Raw genomic sequence first — 17729 nt, 5'->3', positions numbered from 1 at the left:
CTGAAGAACTTGTGCACTGCACACTCCAATGCGCGCACCTTTCCACAAAAATGTAACTTGGGGTAAGTGGGCACCCCCTGGAGTTTGGTGGTATTTTGTGAAGCCTGTTTGTTACTGCAGTGTGGAGACTTCCCACACGGTGGCGCCAAAGACCAACACCGTACGTCTTGGGCTTGGCTAGGGCAGGGCAGGAGTCGGTTTGATGAAGATGGTTGGCCTCCAGATCGTCATCCCACATGTGGTGGGTATTGCCTTGGGTATTGCCAGATGCCCAGTGGCTAGGACCTTGCCCACCTCGACGCCCTCCAAATCTCTGTCAGAACAGTTCTAGCAGTAGGAACTCAGAAATAAACCACGCCCCCCTCCCCCACTTTAGCCTTTGCCAGGGGGGCTTGCCTGAAAGGGTCCCAGGGGAGCAACTCATTCCATGATCTGGGAGAGGCATGGTCATCTCTCTCACTTGTCCCTTAGGAGAAGGGAGTCTCAGGAAGGAAGGAAGAGTGCCTTGCCCAGCCTGAGGGACACAGTCACCCCACCCCACCAAGGCCCTGCTCACAGGTCCCCCTGGAGGCCAAAGCTGGCTCAGCAGGAACAGTGGCAGAGATGGCCCCACCTGGGAGAGAGAACCCAGGGAAGTCGCCTAATGTGCCTGGGGTAGAAGCTTACCCCCACCTGTGTAGCAGCGGGCCTGGAAATGCCTGAATGCATGGCCTAAGCGGCCATGGCGTCTTTGAAAACGATGACATGTTTATTGCAAACCATTCTTTGAATAAGTAAATGCAAAGAAGAAAATAAAGCCGGGTGAAATTATGCCCAGAGATGATGGCCACTGCTGGCATGAAAACTGGACCTCTCCACATCATTGAAAAATACCATCATCCACCCGTCACCCAGACCCAAAACTCTGGCATGGTCTAGAATGCTGGCCTCTCTAGACCTCACATCCCATCAGCCCCCAGCCCTCCATTCTACCTCCTGAGCCTCTCTTAAATGTCTCTATCTCTACTGCCCCCATTCTGGCTCAGGCCACCGTGACTTTAGCAGGGAGATGATAGCAGCCACCTTGCTGCCTCTACCTGTCCCCCCTGAGCACTGCCTGAGTGACCTTTGCACACCAAAGGCACGACCACAGAATTCTCCAGGTTAAAGCCCAGGCTATCTATCATCCTCCATACTCTTTAGCTAGTGCCCAAAGCCCGTCACCAGGTGCCCACATCCCCCAGCACATACACAATTCTCCCACCACACTTTCTGCTTCCTGCCAGCAAAGGAGGCTGCTCTTCCCTACTGCACCTTGAACTCTGCTGTGCTCTCTCCCCAGACACTCCTCTGAAGACCTGCCCATTCTCCTACATAGACCGATGTGCACACAGACACAGTCACAATCACTCGCATCGGTGACATAAGAGGTGTAGAGACTCAGGGATGATCTGTCCTCATTGACAGCCCCTGAGCTCAGGGACTGGGGCCTTGACCTCTGTCCCCTTACTTCTGGTACCCCTGGGGCCAAGCATACACCGGGTTCCACGAAAGCTTCCTGAGTGAGTATCTGGTGAATGAATGAATGAATGAACGTGTACTAAGGTGTGTGACCACAGGCACCTCGGAGGGCAAACTTTTTATTTTGTCCCCTCACAGCCATGGTGGGGGTGGGGCAGGGTGAGGGAAGCTTCCATTTTTCTGGGTTTTGGGACTTGAACTGCATTATTTTCAAAAGTGGAACTAGCTGTGCCATATGTGAGGAACTGGGATTCACTATGGTCCTCACCACCCTCTGTGATCTATTAGAGGGATTTTTTTCTCAGAGCAGAGCCCATCCCTCCAGGAATGAAGATGATGATTCGGGGCTCTGCCCTAGCTCCCAGCCAGCGCCAGGAGAGCACCATTCAGGGAATGAGCCTGACTCAGAGCCGAACAGATTAGGATTCAGTGAGCTGAGCTGAAGCTCAAACTCGACCCCTTCCTCTGACCACAGAAAGAGGCCTCTGTGAAATGGGTTTCAGCTGAGGCCTTCCTCCCCTGGTTCACTGGTTACTGGGAAGAGGCCTCTAGCACCCCTTGATTCTCAGATGCTGTCCCTCCCTCAGGACCCCTGAACAGAGTGGCAGAGGGCCAGGTGAAGCCTTGGGGGTCCTGGCTGCTGGAGGTCCCCCATCCATCCCTGGCCTTGGTGGGAAAAGGGCGGGGAACCAGGACTGGTCATGGACAAGGACAGTAGGTGGTGATGGGTCCTCAGAATGGGTGAGTGGGAAGCCAGAGGACACAGGTTTCTGGGAGGAGGTGACGTTTGAGCTGTTTTTCAAGTGAATAAGGGAGAGGAGCTTCCACGGAGAAGGGAAGCTGGGAGAGGAGGCCAAGGCCAGAGAGGAGGGAGCATGTCCAGGGAGCCTCAGGAAGGCTGATGTGATGGAAACAGAGCAGGAAGGGCTGGCAGGACAGGTGGGAGATGAGGTCATCTAGGCCACATCTCTTGTGTCTTGGAGGCCCCACCACAGTCTAGATTTACCCTGAGGACATTGGGGAACCAATATGACCTGACTTACGATTTAAAAGATCATTCAAGGAAATTCCTTGGCAGTGCAGGGGTTAGGACTGCATGCTTCCACTTCAGGGGGCCTGGGTTTGATCCCTGGTTGGAGAACTAAGATCCCATAGGTAGCACAGCACAGCCAAAAAAAAAAAAAAATCACTCAAGTTGTTAGGTACAAAGGAGGAGGCAGGAAGGCCAGAAAAGGGCACATGCAGAAATGTGGCCAGACACCAGACAGAGATTGATTGACTGTGAAGAGCAAGGGCATCGTCTGTTAAAAGTGGGAATTTTCTGGAAGTGGAATTCCAGACCAAGAAAGAATTCCTCAGACAGTGCCCTGGTAAGCCCCTACAATCACTGCTGCCTCATCAGTGTGTGTGTGCATGCGTGCTAAGTCACTTCAGTCATGTCTGACTCTTTGCGACCCCATGAATGGTAGCCCGCCAGGCTCCTCTGTCCATGTGATTCTCCAGGCAAGGATACTGGAGTGGGTTGCCATTTCCTTCTCCAGCGAAATCTTCTCAACCCAGGGATCGAACTGTTCTCTTATGTCTCTTGAATGGGCAGGCTTAAAACTCAACATTCAAAAAACTAAGGTCATGGCATCCGGTCCCATCTATTTACTTCAAGGCAAATAGATGGGGAAACAATGGAAACAGTGACATACTTTATTTTCTTGGGCTCCAGAATCACTGCAGATGGTGACTGCAGCCATGAAATTAAAAGATGCTTGCTCCTTGGAAGAACAGCTATGACAAACTTAGCATATTAAAAAGCAGAAACATTACTTTGCTGACAGAGGTCCATCTAGTCAAAGCTATGGCTTTTCCAGTAGTTGTGTATGGATGTAAGAGTTGGACCATGAAGAAACCTGAGTGCCAAAGAATTGATGCTTTTGAACTGTGAGGTTGAAGACTCTTGAGAGTCCCTTGGACTGCAAGGAGATCAAACCAGTTGATCCTAAAGGAAATCAGTCCTGAATATTCATTGGAAGGACAGAGGCTGAAGGTGAAGCTCCCATACTTTGGTCACCTGATGTGAAGAACTGACTCACTGGAAAAGACCCTGGTGCTGGGCAAGATTGAAGGCAGGAGGAGAAGGGGACGACAGAGGATGAGATGGTTGGATGGCATCACCGATTCAATGGACATGAGTTTGAGTAAGCTCCAGGAGTTGGTGATGGACAGGGAGGCCTGGCCTGCTGCAGTCCATGGGGTCACAAAGAGTTGGACATAACTGAACTGAGCACTACCTGGGAAGCCCCAAACAATGGCACCAGGACAACTGTATGCCACTGCTGCCACATGGGCCAACATGCTACCCAGCCCTGAGTCCTCAGTGAGTGAGTGTCGAGTGAATTAATAACAGAACAACATCTGGTAGCAGGAGGATGGGTGCAGGGAAGGAGTGAATGTGAGATATGTTAAAGGGGTAGGATCTACAGGACTAGGAGGCTGACTTGAAGTGGGGTGAGAGAGAGGGACGCCAGGGGTTCATGCATTTACTTATGCATTCACTCTCATTCAACAATGGGAATTTTTTGAATTCGTGAGCCAGGGACACTGGTGATGAGGAGAGCTGTATTGCCTACAGATCTTAGAGCCTCACAGTGAGCACACATGAGCATATGCGCTTCCTGGTGGTGACACAAAGGCATGAGTCCATAGGACGTGGGGACAGAGAGTACCAAGGAGAGGCTGTTTTCAGAGAAGGTGATCAGAGTTTGCCTTGCTGTGAAGATGACTTTACACATGGGCAGGGACAAACTGGTGCCAGTTTTGAGAGCTCCAGAGAGGACCAGCCTCTCTCAGGTGGGAGCCTGGGAGGACAGTGGTGCTTTGCAGAAATGAGATTCAGGGAAGAAAAGTCCCTCTGGGAAGGTCATGAGATCTGGTGGGTCATCCAGGGGCTCAGAACAAGAGAGGGCTCTGCACAGAGGAAGGCTCGGGATGTTCGGCAGTGGATGGATGAAGTCCTGTGACTGGATGATATTGTAGGGTGGGGGAAGCAGAAAGAAGAACCCAGTCTCTGGAAGCAGTCCCCAGGTCTACTGATACAGAAAAAAAAAAGGGTGCTGCAAAGGAAGGCAAAGAAGAGGAGCTGGAGAGCAGGGAGAATGGGGTGACTTGTGTCTCTGGTAAGAGAGGGTGAGGGAAAGGATGTCAGTGCCCCTGAGGGCCCCTGCCGCCCTTACCCAGAACCTCTGGATAGTCAAGACCAACCCTCAGGAGGAGGGGAGACAGATATTTAGAAATCTTTTAAAATCCCTCAAACCACTTCTGGATATGTCTGTGCAGCCTCTAAAGATGATGGACTACAGAGTGAAGCCTGACGGGTGGGAGAGCTTTCAGGGTTGGAGAAGACCAGTGTTATTTTACTGAGGGGAAGGGTGGGGGAGTGGAGCTGACCCTTTGAGTTCAGTGTGAGGTCAGCCATGAGCTCCACCTCAGCCCACTCCAGGGGCGAACCAGCATTGTAGCCCCTTACTGAAAAGACTGGGTTCTGGCCCCCTTGGCCAGCAGGTACCCAGATCTTGCCAGGGTCCTCACCCATGCTCCCAGAGTGAGCCTGAGACTCCACAGATGCTGTTACCCAAGGAGTGGTGAACATGTGGCCTAGCTAAGAGGTCAGATAGTGGCAGGAAGGGCAGCCTGCCCCCAGAGCAGGGAAACTGAGGCTGGCAGAGGGGCAGGGCTGAGGAGCAGTGTCCAGACCCAGAAGGTGTCTGATAAGCAGGCTTCAGGCCTTCCTGTTCCGCTCCTTGAAACTGGCCCTGATCCTTTCCTCCAGCCAACCCAACCCAGCAGTGGCCGCTCTAGGACCTGTTTCAGATACAGGGGCCTGAAAGGTCCCTGGAGCCCACGGGATCTGTGAAGATACCAGGCCAGCCAGGCTCCCCGGTGCACTAGATTTGGGGGTCTGCGTAGGAAGGAATTGTCTCCTTCCTGCTTTGCTAATGGTTCTCCGAAAGCCGCCCAATTCCCGTGGATCCCGACCCCAAGCGCTGAGAACTCCCACCGCCTGCGTATCCTCCAGCATGCCTCTCATCTCCACCCTGCCCGGTTAAGCCGGTGGACGCCGCGGGCCACCCCCTTCCCGGGTTAGGGGAGAGGGCGGAGCGAGTCTCGGGCGCCTCCAGGGGTGCTAGAGCCTCCGGCGCGCAGGGGGTGGGGCCCAGCCGGCCAGGGGAGGAGCGGGGCGTCTCGGCGGCAGGCGGCGGAGCAGAGGGAGGGCCAGGCACCGGCGGCGGCGACAGCGGCAGCTGCGGCGCGACCTGACCCGGCAGCGACGAGTGCACGGAGAGAGCGAGGTCCGCTCAGCCAGCGCAGCCATGTGAGTGTCCCCGCCGTTTCCGGGGCCCGCGGCCCGGGCGGGGCTCGAGCGCGGCGGTTCTGGTGCCTCCCCCCGTCTTGGGAGTCCCTGATCTGCTGCCCCCGCTGCGGCCCTGTCCCATGTCGCCCCATCCCGGGGACCCAGGCCCCACGGTGTCTTTCCTACCCTCCCCTCGGGCGCAGAACACGGCCACAAAGGCTGCCACCTTGGGGCCTGCCGCACCCGGCGCTGCCGCCTCCCCTCCAACGGCCAGGCCCAGGCGGCCCGTGCCCTGGGGCTCTGGGGTGGGCCAGGCCTGAGGGTGGGCCCTAGGCGTCAGCCTGGGTGCTGGCACAGACGCTCACCGGCAGCCCCGCTGCCCTCGCCGTGGGAGAAACTGAGCTGGGAATGGGGAGAGGGCCCCGAGGGGCGCAGGCCCGCCTACAAGATGAGCTAATCTCTCTGGCTCCACCGGCTGGACTAAGCCGCTTTGGGGCCCGACCCGAGGTAGCCAATCTGGCCTTGGACTGGACTCTTCGCCCAAATCTTGCGGAGGCTGGAGAGGATCTCCTGGCTCGGTGGGGGAACAGACCCTGTACCTGTAAATGAAAGGCTGGTGTGGGAACTCTGCAAGCAGCCAGGCCTGGGCACCCTGCAGAAGCGGTTTGGGGAAGGGTCTGCTCACCAGGGCTAGGGGTCTGGGTAAGCCTGGCTTTAGCACCCTCTATTCTTCTCTCCCGAAGACTAGAGTCTGGCCTCAGAGATTGACTCATCTCAGCTAGTTCTGGGTAGCTTTGTAACACAAGTCCAGGTTGGCTGGCCAAGCACCTACTGTGTGCAGTCTAGTGTAACAATAAAGATGGATCTGTGGGGCTTGCCCCGGGCCTGTATTGCCCAATTGTCGGCACAGCCTTCTGAGGACGGCTAACAGACAATCTAGCAGTTGCAGAAACTCGCCCAGAGAGGTTAAGTAATATTCTGAAGGTCACACAGCTGGTTTGGAGAGAAGTGGGAATTAGACCCAGATCTTAAGTATTGCCACTGTACTAACCACTTCCCTGGCATGGAGGGTAGAGATGGGGCTGGGGGAGAGATGAGAACTGGGGGTGTGAGGTACAAAATAGTCCAGGGAGACAGGAGGCTCATTTCCCACTTCAGCCCGCCCTCCTTGTCCTGGGTCCTGTGGGGCAGCAGTTGCAGAGGGGTACCTGGAAATGGGTGGGGGTGAGGGGAACACACAGGGCACCGGGCTGGGTCCTCCCTGGGTGGAAAAGCAGGCAAGGAGGACGTGGCTGAGTCACTGCGGGCCCCTCGCTGGCTGCAGCTCCGACTAGCGCCTCTGCTAGGCCCAGCCCGGGGGAGGCCACAAGTCTTCCAGTGCGCCGCCGTCCGGGGAATGTGACCAGCTGACCAGGGAGGGGGCCGGCAGGAAGTGAGGCCACCCGGCCGCCTCCGCCCGGTTCCGGGGTGGGGGTCCCAGGCCGCACCGCGGCCCCTCTCCCTCCCTGCTCCCGCAGCTGGGGCATGACGTCAGCAGCCGGGTTTGGGGCAGTTGCCATGGAGACAGGGGCAGGCTCGGGAGGGACCCCATTCTTCCTCGTAGCCAGTCCCTGGCCCGGGTTATTTTTAGCATCTGTTTACCTCTGTCCTGGGCGGCCCTGTGATAGGGCGGGGCGGGCTGGGGGACTCCCGGGAAAGTGGCTGGCCTGGCATTCCTCTGAGCTAGGCAGACAGGTGGCAAGACCTCCTGCCCCACATAAGTGCAGCAATTTCGGCCTGAAGAGGGGATTGAAGGCTGTGGGATCTGGGGCCACGCAGATGACCAGTGTTCCTTTCTTAGCTGCTCCAGCTGGCCATGCCACAGGACCCAACACCCTTGAGACCTGGGTTCTTTCCTATGTCCAGAACAGACTTAAGGGCTGGCGAGTCCAGAGAGTCCCCTGACTGTTTATCAGCCAGCCCCTCCTCCAGTTGAGGTGGACCCTCTCTCTTAGCTCAAGGGGTTCAGCTTTTCTCCCCACCCCTGGCAGAGGAGATCCTTCCTAGTCACCCCCTGGAATTGTCAGATTAATATTCTGATGGTCATTTGGACCCTCTGATGGCCATCTGGTCCCTGTGGCAGAAGCCCAGTCAGAGAAAGAAAATTGATGGGAAGGTCAGCCTCCTCTGAGTACAGCCCACCCACTCAGTTCCAGGCTCCCAGGGATCCCCTACCATGCCCCGTCCTGATACAATCAGAAAGGAAGGAAGGGAAGAGGAAACTGACCATGAGGTAGGAGAGTTGGGGGGACAGAGACTGGAAATGTACCCCTGCAGCAGCTCAGAGCATCCCAGTTCCATTAGCCTCCAGCGCAGTCTCAGCTCCTGCCTGCCTCCACTGCTTTGGTGCAGGGCATGGAGAACACCGCAGTGAGCAGAGCAGGCAGGCCTCAGCCCCCAGAGCTCACAGTCTGGTTAGAAGACAGACCCTAAAGGAGAACTGACAACAGAGTTATGTGACCTCAGGGATCAGAGAGAGGAAGCTATGAGGTGCCTACAAGGGGGAAGGGGGAACCATTTGAGGGCGGGCTTCCTGAAGGAAGAGGTAGTAGGGTAAAAGAAAAAAGAGAGGGAGCTGGTCAGGCTGAGAGTAATGGGAAAGGGGTATAGGGTCAATGAGAGCTGCTGCTTGTAGGCCTGGAGAGAATTCATGGTAGCTGGAACAGAATGACCTTGGGGGAGCAGAGGACTGTGAGGGGAGGAGGAAGGCATGTGAGGGGAAGAACAGAGCCCAAAGGTCTTGTGGGTCATGTTAGAGAGTCTGGACTTTATCCTTGGGGTAGGGGGATGCCCATGGATGTTTCACAAGTGTTCAAATAGAGGGATGTGAAAGATATAGAGTCCTGGCCCTACTACTTAACAGCTGGGTCATCTCGGGCAGATTAATAATTGTTAATAACAGCAGTTAATATTTGCTGTGTGCTTACAATGATGTATTGTGTCCACCCCAACTTCCCTACCCCACATGCAATTCTCCCTTCCCCAAAAACTCCCAATAGAGGAAGTATCTCATTTCATCCTCCCAACAGCCCTGAGAGATAGTTGTTATTATTACTGTTGTTATCCTCATTTAACAGATGGATATCTGCAGCCCAGAAAGGTTAGGAAATGTCTTTCCTGAAGTCACACAGCCAGTTAGCCTCAGGTTTCTCATCTGTGAAGTGGGGCTAATAGGACTCACCCCCATAGGGGTGTTGCCAGAATTAAATGAGATGATGTTTATTAATTAAGTACAATGCCTGGCATAGAAAGCACTTGATAAAGGACAGTTTTTAGTATTGTCAGGTGACTGAAGTTTCAAGAGGGGTAATGCTGTTATTGAAAGAAGAATAGATCATGGGACTTCCCTGGTGGTCCAGTGGCTAAGATGCCAAGCTCCCAATGCAGGGGGCCCAGGTTCGATCCCTGGTCAGGGAACTAAGATCCCACAGGTCGCAACTAAAGATCCTGAGTGCCGCAGCTAAGACCCAGCGCAGCCAGATAAATAAACTGAAAAAAAAAGCAAAAACAGATCATTGTGGGTTAGCATGGAGACAGGGAATCCATTAGGAAGCTGTTATAGGATTCTAGGTGAGAACCGGTGATGGCTTGAACTTGAGTTCTAGCTGAGCGGGTGGATGTGACGGGACAGATGCCAGAGATGGCAGGAGTGGGTGACTGAGTAGATGTGTGGGTGGGTAACAGAGACTGAGGCATCCAGGATGATTCTTAGTTTCTGTCTTGAACAACTGGATACATAGACTATGGGCCTGTCATGGAGAGAGAAGGGAGAGTCAGGTTTGAGGAGCAAAGTGGTGACTTTAGTTTGGGGACTTCAAATTCAGCACATCCTAGTAACCCACTCCAGTTTGTTACTCAGCTTTCGGGATGCATCAGGCAGGCAGCTGGGTGAACAGGCCTGGTGCTCAGAAGAACGATTTGGACAAGGAAGAGAGAAGGAAGCTGGGAACCTTTAGATAGCATTGAGCTGTGGGAGAGGTGCTCAGTCCATGAGTGGGGAGTAGGATGAGGACAATTCGGTGATGGGGAGAAAGACAGATCCCCTGTGGGAAATAAGATGTGCAGGCAGAGGGAGAGGTAGAAAGCCAGGGTTGTGTTGCCTCTTGAAATCCAAAAAAGGAAAGGCTTGAGGAAGAGGAAAAGAACTGCCCAGTGAAAAGCTTTGCTCAGATCAAGCAAGGATAAGGACTAAACATTGAACACGCAATTCAGCAACAGGGAAGTCACTGGCAACCTTGTCATCCAGACCAGTCAGGAGTGCTGGGTACAGAAACTAGACAGGGTAGGAAGAGGAGTGGGTGGATGGGAAGAGGAGGTGGAGGTGGACACACCTCTTCAAGAAACTTGGCTCTGAAAGAGCGAAATAGGGTGAGGGGTGGGGTAGCTGGAAAGAGACTGGGAGTCCACAAGACGGGTCATTTCTTTTTATAGTTGATTTATTTAAAGTTAGCTTTGTATTGAAATAGAATATTCACATAGAAGAGGTACATGCCTTAAGTGGACAGCTCACAATACATTTTCACAAAGGAACACGCCCATCTAGGATCAGGAAACAGAATCCAGATTAGGAAGCAGAAAGTAATCAGTGCCCTGTCAGCCCCCTGGGGCTCCCTTCCAGTCACTGCTCCTGAGGGCTAGTGTCGCTGCTATTAATAGTAACTGCTGTTCTGACTTCTGCCGCTGTAGGTTACCTGGTTTTGAACGTCATATCAGCTCATACATATATCCTCTCTTGTGGTCTTGCTTCTTTCACTCAACATTATGTCTGTAGGATTCGTCCCTGTTGTTGCATGTAGTTGTATATTGTTCATTCTTTTCATTGTATAGCACTCTATTATATCTACTGGTGGCCATTTGGGTATTTCCAGGGTTGTTTTCACCTTTTATGTGGGAGTGACTGGAACTTGTTTGAGGTTTGTGGCGAAAGACTGAAACATCTTCCATGGGAAGGAAGAGGGATGGCTAGGGCCACACATGAGCATTTCCAGCCTGGGAAACAAGAGCCTGGCTGAGGTTGAGACTTGCTCTTTTCCAGCCCAGCTGCTGTGTCAAGACCTCTGGTGGCTCCCGCTAGCCTGTGTGCAGGTGCAGGGAAGGCAGGGGGTTGGGTTGCCCAGGGTTGGTTTCTTCCAGGTAAGGGAGTAGCCCAGAGTGCCGGGGATATTGGTAGCAGGCGGGCAAGCTGGAGTGGTGGCTGCAGATCCAGGCTGGGGAGAAGGCTGTGCCTGGATTGTGTGAGGGAGGTGGCAGGGAGAAAGGAAGCAGAGGCGGATTGTGAGCTTTGTGCAGGGCGATGTCTGTGCAATAACTGCTGCCTCTCCAGCGACTAGAATAAGATTGTTACTTTGTAAATAGTTGAATAAATAAGCTGAGAGCTTCAGGAGGTCTCAGGTAGAAGGCAGGTGAGAGCTTCAGGAGGTCTCAGGTAGAAGGCAGGTGAGGTGGGGGTGATGGAGAGAGCCTGAAAGTTGTGGTCAGTGTGGTTCTAATTTAGGAAGGGGTACATTCCAGAGCCAGGTGATGAGGCTGGGGTGTTCCCATGGAGGGTGGTTGCAGGGAGCAGAGAGTGGTGGGCAATCCACAGGAATGGATAGCTGCCAGAGTAGGGGGTCACAGCACTGTCTTCAAGGAGGGAGGGGGAGATAGCACTTCTCATACTAGGATCTTAGGACATCTTGCATCTGAATCTGTTTCCGGGGGTGGGGGTGGGGTGTCTGACTGGAAATGCAGATGCCTGGGCCCACCTCAGTCTTTTGTGGAGAAAGTAAGCCCAGGTGGCTGAATGGAGCATCAGGGAGCAGGAGTGTTTATGGGGTGGGGGAGCACCTAGCCCCTCTGAGGGGATGAGATGCCCAGTGGACCCTGGGCATGGTGGCCTCTATCCAGGCAAGAGTTGGATAGGGATAGTCAATGGAGAGATACTGGGGGCAAGAAAGGGCCAACACCAAGGGGATTCAGCCCATGCAAGCTGGGAGCCAGAGGATGGGGCCTCTGTCCTAGGAGGCAGTTTCTGCTGGAGAGAAGGCGCTGATCAGCAGTGGGACCTGATCCTCTCCCCATGGCCTTGGGGTGGAGGGAGTCCCCCAGACTCAGCACTGCTTCTGTGGGTGGAGGGATGGGGTTGTGCACATTGCTGTAGGACTCTCTGCACCCAGTTCCTTCTCTTCCTTCTGGGGGCAGCAGCACATTACACGGGGTTGATCCTGGCGCCCACTTTAAGGTTCGCCCTTCTCAGCCTCAGGGCCACCTCATGCTCTGTGCCTCTCTGCCATCCTTCCGCACACTCCCTCCACTCAGCACCCGCAGCCCTTACTTCTGCTCTCTCAGAAGACCTCACACACTCAGAACCCCATCTCTCAGCCCTCTGTACTCAGCCTCTCTCAGCACCCTCCAAAAGGCGCTCTATGAGCCCCCTGTGTTTACACTCAGTTCAGCTCCCCTCCCCTCGTTGTCTTCACTCTGTTTATCCCTCCATATACACTGCCACGCTCGACTCCCTTTACCCGCGCTCCAGACCCAGCTGAGAGGATCCCCGCCAGTGCCCAGCCCGAGGGGAACCCCCAGTCACCCCTCCCAGAGGCCAGGGGGACCGAGGGCTCAGTGCCCCCATGATCGGACCGGTCCCGCCCCATCCCGGCGGGCTGAGTCAGGCGGCAGGAACTGGGCGGGGGGCGGCGCCGGGAGGAGCTGAAGCCGGAGCCAGAGTCTCTGGGAGCGAGCACGGAGTCCAGCCGGGCCGGCACCGAGGGGCCCTGGGCCGGCGTGGACTCGGGGTGGGCCAGCGCGGGGGTTAGGGAGCTGTCCCGGACCTACCATGAGCGCCAAGAAGAGAGGTAGGACCCGGTCTGGGGCTGCGGAGGCTCCGGGGCTGTCCCAGGGGCGTGCGGGCCGAGTTCTGGGCGCCCCGGGCACGGGGTTTGCCGGATCTGTGTGGGGCTTTGCCGAGGATCTCTTCCCTCTAAGGTCCGGGCGAAGGCGGCAATCTGTGACTCAGTTTCCCGGTCAGAGTCTCAGGGAAGAGGAGGGGGCGGGGCCCTTCTCGGCACTGCCCCCCACCCTGGGAATCCCCGGGCTCTGGGCGTCTCGGGGCGGGTGGCGGCTAGAGGGGAGCAGCTTCCGCGGGGCGGGCGGGTCTGGGGATCCCATCCTGCGCAGGCCGGGCCTGCCAGACCGCTCCACTGGGCTCCAAGCATGCACCCCGCCCCGCCCCGTGACCTCCCGCGGCCTCTCGGGGTGCGGGCGTGGGAGCTCCTGGCCCCACTTGGGGGAGGAGGTCAGGGGCAGGGCTGGGGAGCCCGCCCCACGCTCGGGTAAACAGACGCTTCCGCACATTCTTTGCGTGCCCCTCCCCTTTCCTGCCCCTTCCCAGCCCAGGGAGGGTCCCAGCGCGACCCCCCTTCCTGCCCCGCGCGGCAGGCGGAGCCTGCACCTCTGCAGGAAGTGGGGGCCGAGCCGAGGCCACGCTGAGTCCGAGACCGAGTCACCCGCGGCTGCCCTGTCATTAGGGCCCCAGCCGGTGCGTTTTGGACTGCCGGCGGCAAGCGGTGGTGTCCGGCGGGACTGAGAAACAGAGGCTGGGCTGCAGGGAAGGGGCTTCAAGGGCCTGACTGGCGCCCTTGCCACCCACAGGGAGCCCCGCGCGGACTCATTCCATGATGTCCCTGTCGGTGCGGCCGCAGCGCCGCCTGCTCAGCGCCCGGGTCAGTAGGAGCCAGTCCTTCGCAGGCGTCCTCGGAAGCCAGGAGCGGGGGCCCAGGTACACAGTAGAGGGGGGCTGACCGGGTCCAGAGAGGCTGACCGGGTTGGAGTGTGCTAGTGAGGGTGTGGGGGAGAACTTCTTGCCTCTTTCTGAGTGCAGTCTCTTCTTCAGGAGCTTCCCGGCCTTCAGCCCCCCGGGGCCCCCTCGGAAGCCCCCGGCGCTCTCCCGAGTGTCCAAGATGTTTTCAGTGGCGCACCCGGCCCCCAAGGTCCCGCAGCCTGAGCGCCTGGACCTGGTGTACACTGCGCTCAAGCGAGGCCTGACGTAAGCAGTGCCCTCCCAACCCCTTGTCCCAGGATCCCTCCCTAAGGCCTCTAGCCTTCCTGCTAATGGGAACCTTCCCCAGCTTCACTCCCTCTCCTCACTGCCCCTTCCTTGGGCAGATAGAGACTGGAGAAGTAAGCGAACTCTGTGGTCACCGTTTACCCAGGGCCTATTTGGAAGTGCACCAGCAGGAGCAGGAGAAACTCCAAGGACAGATAAGGGAGTCCAAGAGGAATTCCCGCCTGGTGAGTGAAGAGTTGACATCCTGTATGTCCTGGATTAATGCTCTTTGCTCTTGTCATGTTGGGGGGCGGGGCAGGGGCAGTGCTGGCTAACATCAGGGGTGTTTTCTGGGGTGACTCAGTCCAGGTGTGACTAGAAAAGGGGTATCAGGCAAAACTGATAGGAGGTTTCTCTCTAATGCCTTCCCAGGCTGCGTGCACTTTCTGCCTGTGACCCAGTGCCTGCCCCCTGGGAACTTCCAGTGGGGTGGGTCAAACCCCGCTGACATGGACAGCAGGAGATTATGTTGAGATTAGGTTTTGGTGGTCCTCTGAGAGAGCTGTGGTTTTTTCCGGGGAACAGTTCAGGGCTTTGCGGAGAAAGAACCATTTCTGCTGGGTCTAACAGGAGTTCCCTGTTAGGGGGAACCAAGCATGAGGAGGCGCAGAGCTCTTGTCCTGGGGATGGTTGCAATGGCAATGGGCCAGGGGAGGGAGCTCACAGAAGAGGAAGGGGGAAGAGTACTGGAGTGGTCCTGGGGACCAGATCTCTGACACCAGCAGAGACCAGGCACGTGAGAAGGTAGGCCAGTCCCTGCTTTGACTGGAATGGCTGCAGACTGTGGTGTGAGAGGAGAAAGCCTGGGAGGGAAAGGCGCTGGATGGTCTGGCCAAGCCAGTGCCCCTGCTGGAGTTCTTCTCCTACCTCCTAATGTGTGCCCCCCCGCCCCAACCTCTCCCTGCAGGGCTTTCTGTATGACCTGGACAAGGTGAGTGTATAGAGAATGGTATTGGAAGAGGTTCACTCAGAGGTAGGTAAAGAGCCCTGGGCCTCAGGCTTCTAACACACCTTTCCCCCAGCAAGTCAAGTCCATTGAACGCTTCCTGCGGCGCCTGGAGTTCCATGCCAGCAAGGTACTGGTGCGGCATACCTGTGTGTGCTTGCAGCCTGGGGTGGGGGGTTGGGTGTCACAGGGAGAGTGGGTGATGGGAGGCCCTGGGGAGCAACCCCAGCAGTGAGTCTCAGCCCCCCTCTGCCACCCCACTCCTCTGCCCAGATTGATGAACTGTATGAGTCATACTGTGTGCAGCGGCGTCTCCGGGATGGCGCCTACAACATGGTCCGTGCCTACAGCACTGGCTCCCCGGGGAGCCGTGAAGCCCGGGACAGCCTGGCTGAGGCTACTCGAGGGCATCGCGAGTACACAGAGGTGAGGGATGTGTGCCCGTGAGGCCGAGGCACAGGGTACAGTAGAGTTAGTGAGAGGGGACTGGCTTTTGACCTCTTCCTGTCGTTCCCCCCGCCCCCATCTCTCTGTCCAGAGCATGTGTCTGCTGGAGAGCGAGCTGGAAGCACAGCTGGGCGAGTTCCACCTCCGGATGAAAGGTACCAAGCAGTGAGGTGTCTGCCGGTGGGGGGAAGTGTGTGCCTGAGACCCCTCGACCCAGCTCATCTCCTTCTCCCCCACTCCCAGGGCTGGCCGGCTTCGCCAGGCTGTGTGTTGGTGACCAGTATGAGGTAGAAGGATGGGAAGGGAGGGGCTGGGGTGGCGGGGTCACAACATGGAAGTCTGCTTCATTCTTCCTCTTCCTCTAGATCTATATGAAATATGGGCGTCAGCGCTGGAAACTACGGGGACGCATAGAGAGTAGTGGAAAGCAAGTGTGGGACAGCGAGGAAACCGTCTTTCTGCCTCTGCTCACGGAATTCCTGTCCATCAAGGTGACGTCTCTGCCCAGGACCATAGGATACCAAGATGCTGTAACTCTGACCTGTGAACCCCTTTGGACTTTCATGACCTCGAGACCCTTAATGCCTGTAACCCCCACCTGGTTCCTTGTCCCTGTGAATGTGTGACCCCCTTGACCTTCATGACCCTGTGATTTCCCCATGATCTTCTGACCTGGTGAATACTTGACCCCTGAACTCCCATGAGGCTGTGACTCCATGACCATAGTGACTACAGATTTGGACCTCTGTGATCCCCATGCTCCCAGAATGCTTCAAGCCTGCATGGCCCCATGACCCTGTGACTATGCAGGTTCAGACCTCTGATCCCCCACAATCTCATGATCCCTACACCCTTGTGACCCCACCATGCATTCTTGGCTACAGGTGACAGAACTGAAGGGCCTGGCCAACCATGTGGTTGTAGGTAGCGTCTCCTGTGAGACCAAGGACCTATTCGCTGCCTTGCCCCAAGTTGTAGCAGTGGACATTAATGACCTCGGCACCATCAAGCTCAGCTTGGAAGTGACATGGAGGTTGGTAGGGGTGAGGGACTTGGAGACAGGGCTGGGGTTTGTGGCATCTGCTAACAGATTCTTTCCTCTCCAGTCCCTTTGACAAGGACGACCAGCCCTCAGCTGCTTCTACTGTCAACAAGGCCTCTACAGTCACCAAGCGCTTCTCCACCTATAGCCAGAGCCCACCAGACACACCCTCGCTTCGGGAACAGGCCTTTTATGTGAGTCACATCCCAGGCTCAGCACCACCTTCCCCAAGAGGAGGTGGTCCTGCAATGTCCTTTCCTCTCTCCCAGAATATGCTGAGGCGGCAGGAGGAGCTGGAGAATGGGACAGCATGGTCCCTGTCATCTGAATCTTCTGATGACTCATCCAGCCCACAGCTCTCAGGCACTGCCCGCCACTCCTCAGCCCCCAGGCCCCTGGTACAGCAGCCTGAGCCTCTGCCCATCCAAGTTGCCTTCCGTAGGGCTGAGACCTCCACTTCTGGGCCCATGGATGAGGAGGGGGCTGTAGCCCCAGCCCTGGCCAATGGGCATGCCCCCTACAGCCGGACTCTGAGCCACATCAGTGAGGCCAGTGTGGACGCTGCCCTGGCTGAGGCTTCAGTGGAGGCTGCAGACCTAGAAAGTCTAGTCCGGGGACCTAGCCCACCTGTGTGCCCAGATCCCACCCATGGGGAGCACCCTGCTCCTGTCCCTCCTGCCCTGGATGCTGGCTATTCTGCCACAAGCCCCACTCTCAGTACAACAGGCCCTGCCCCATCTGCTCACCTAGGCTTGGCTAACAAGACCATAAATTCTAGCTCTCCTGAACTGCCCACCCAGACCACTACAGGCTCCACCTCTAGTGCCATAAGCCCTACCCATAGTGCTTCAAGCCTCACTCACTCTACCACAGCTTCTACCCACAAGACCGTGGTCTCTGTCCTCACTACCACAGGTCCTACCCCCAGTACCACAGGGCCAGTCCAGACCACTGCAAGTCCCACCCACAAACCAGTGCTTTCTCCCCCCACTCCTGCAGCTCCTACCCCCAATACTACCAACCCAGTCCAGACCACCGAAAGCCTCAGCCACACTGTCACAAACTTGACACACACTGTCAAAAGCGCTACCAACAAGACCATGGTCTCTACTCTCATTACCGCAGGCCCTACAGCCAGTGCCACAGGTCCAGTGCAGACTACCACGAGCCCCACCCACACCACCACAAGCCCCACCCATACCACCACAAGCCCAGCCCATACTACTGCAAGCCCCACCCATACTACTGCAAGCCCCACCTATACCACCACAAGCCCTACCCATACTACTGCAAGCCCCACCTATACCACCACAGGCCCTACCCACACTAC

At 56.3% G+C, this 17729-nt stretch overlaps 1 protein-coding gene across 4 annotated transcripts in view; it reads left to right on the top strand.

Annotated features, from left to right (window-relative positions):
* The first annotated feature begins 5772 nt into the window (after window positions 1-5772).
* The window catches only part of RIPOR1 (RHO family interacting cell polarization regulator 1), a 16227-nt gene continuing 4270 nt past the window's right edge, over window positions 5773-17729 (top strand). For 2 of the 4 annotated variants that reach the window (XM_040253249.1, XM_040253248.1), the window contains exons 1-14: window positions 9277-11265; window positions 11300-12714; window positions 13511-13637; window positions 13752-13904; window positions 14071-14149; window positions 14872-14895; window positions 14987-15040; window positions 15184-15336; window positions 15449-15512; window positions 15601-15644; window positions 15723-15848; window positions 16242-16390; window positions 16464-16593; window positions 16669-17729. The exon at window positions 16669-17729 is cut by the window's right edge and continues 712 nt beyond it. In XM_040253249.1, the coding sequence (XP_040109183.1) occupies window positions 12696-12714; window positions 13511-13637; window positions 13752-13904; window positions 14071-14149; window positions 14872-14895; window positions 14987-15040; window positions 15184-15336; window positions 15449-15512; window positions 15601-15644; window positions 15723-15848; window positions 16242-16390; window positions 16464-16593; window positions 16669-17729 (2183 nt within the window). In that variant the 5' untranslated portion in view covers window positions 9277-11265; window positions 11300-12695. Of the gene's footprint in view, window positions 5864-9276; window positions 11266-11299; window positions 12715-13510; window positions 13638-13751; window positions 13905-14070; window positions 14150-14871; window positions 14896-14986; window positions 15041-15183; window positions 15337-15448; window positions 15513-15600; window positions 15645-15722; window positions 15849-16241; window positions 16391-16463; window positions 16594-16668 lie in introns of those variants that run through there. The other 2 variants (XM_040253251.1, XM_040253250.1) reach the window with 2 other exon arrangements.

Source organism: Oryx dammah, unplaced genomic scaffold (genome assembly GCF_014754425.2).
Source record: "Oryx dammah isolate SB20612 unplaced genomic scaffold, SCBI_Odam_1.1 HiC_scaffold_13, whole genome shotgun sequence".
Classification (NCBI taxonomy): domain Eukaryota; kingdom Metazoa; phylum Chordata; class Mammalia; order Artiodactyla; family Bovidae; genus Oryx; species Oryx dammah.
This window is presented reverse-complemented; position numbering and strand designations above follow the sequence as displayed.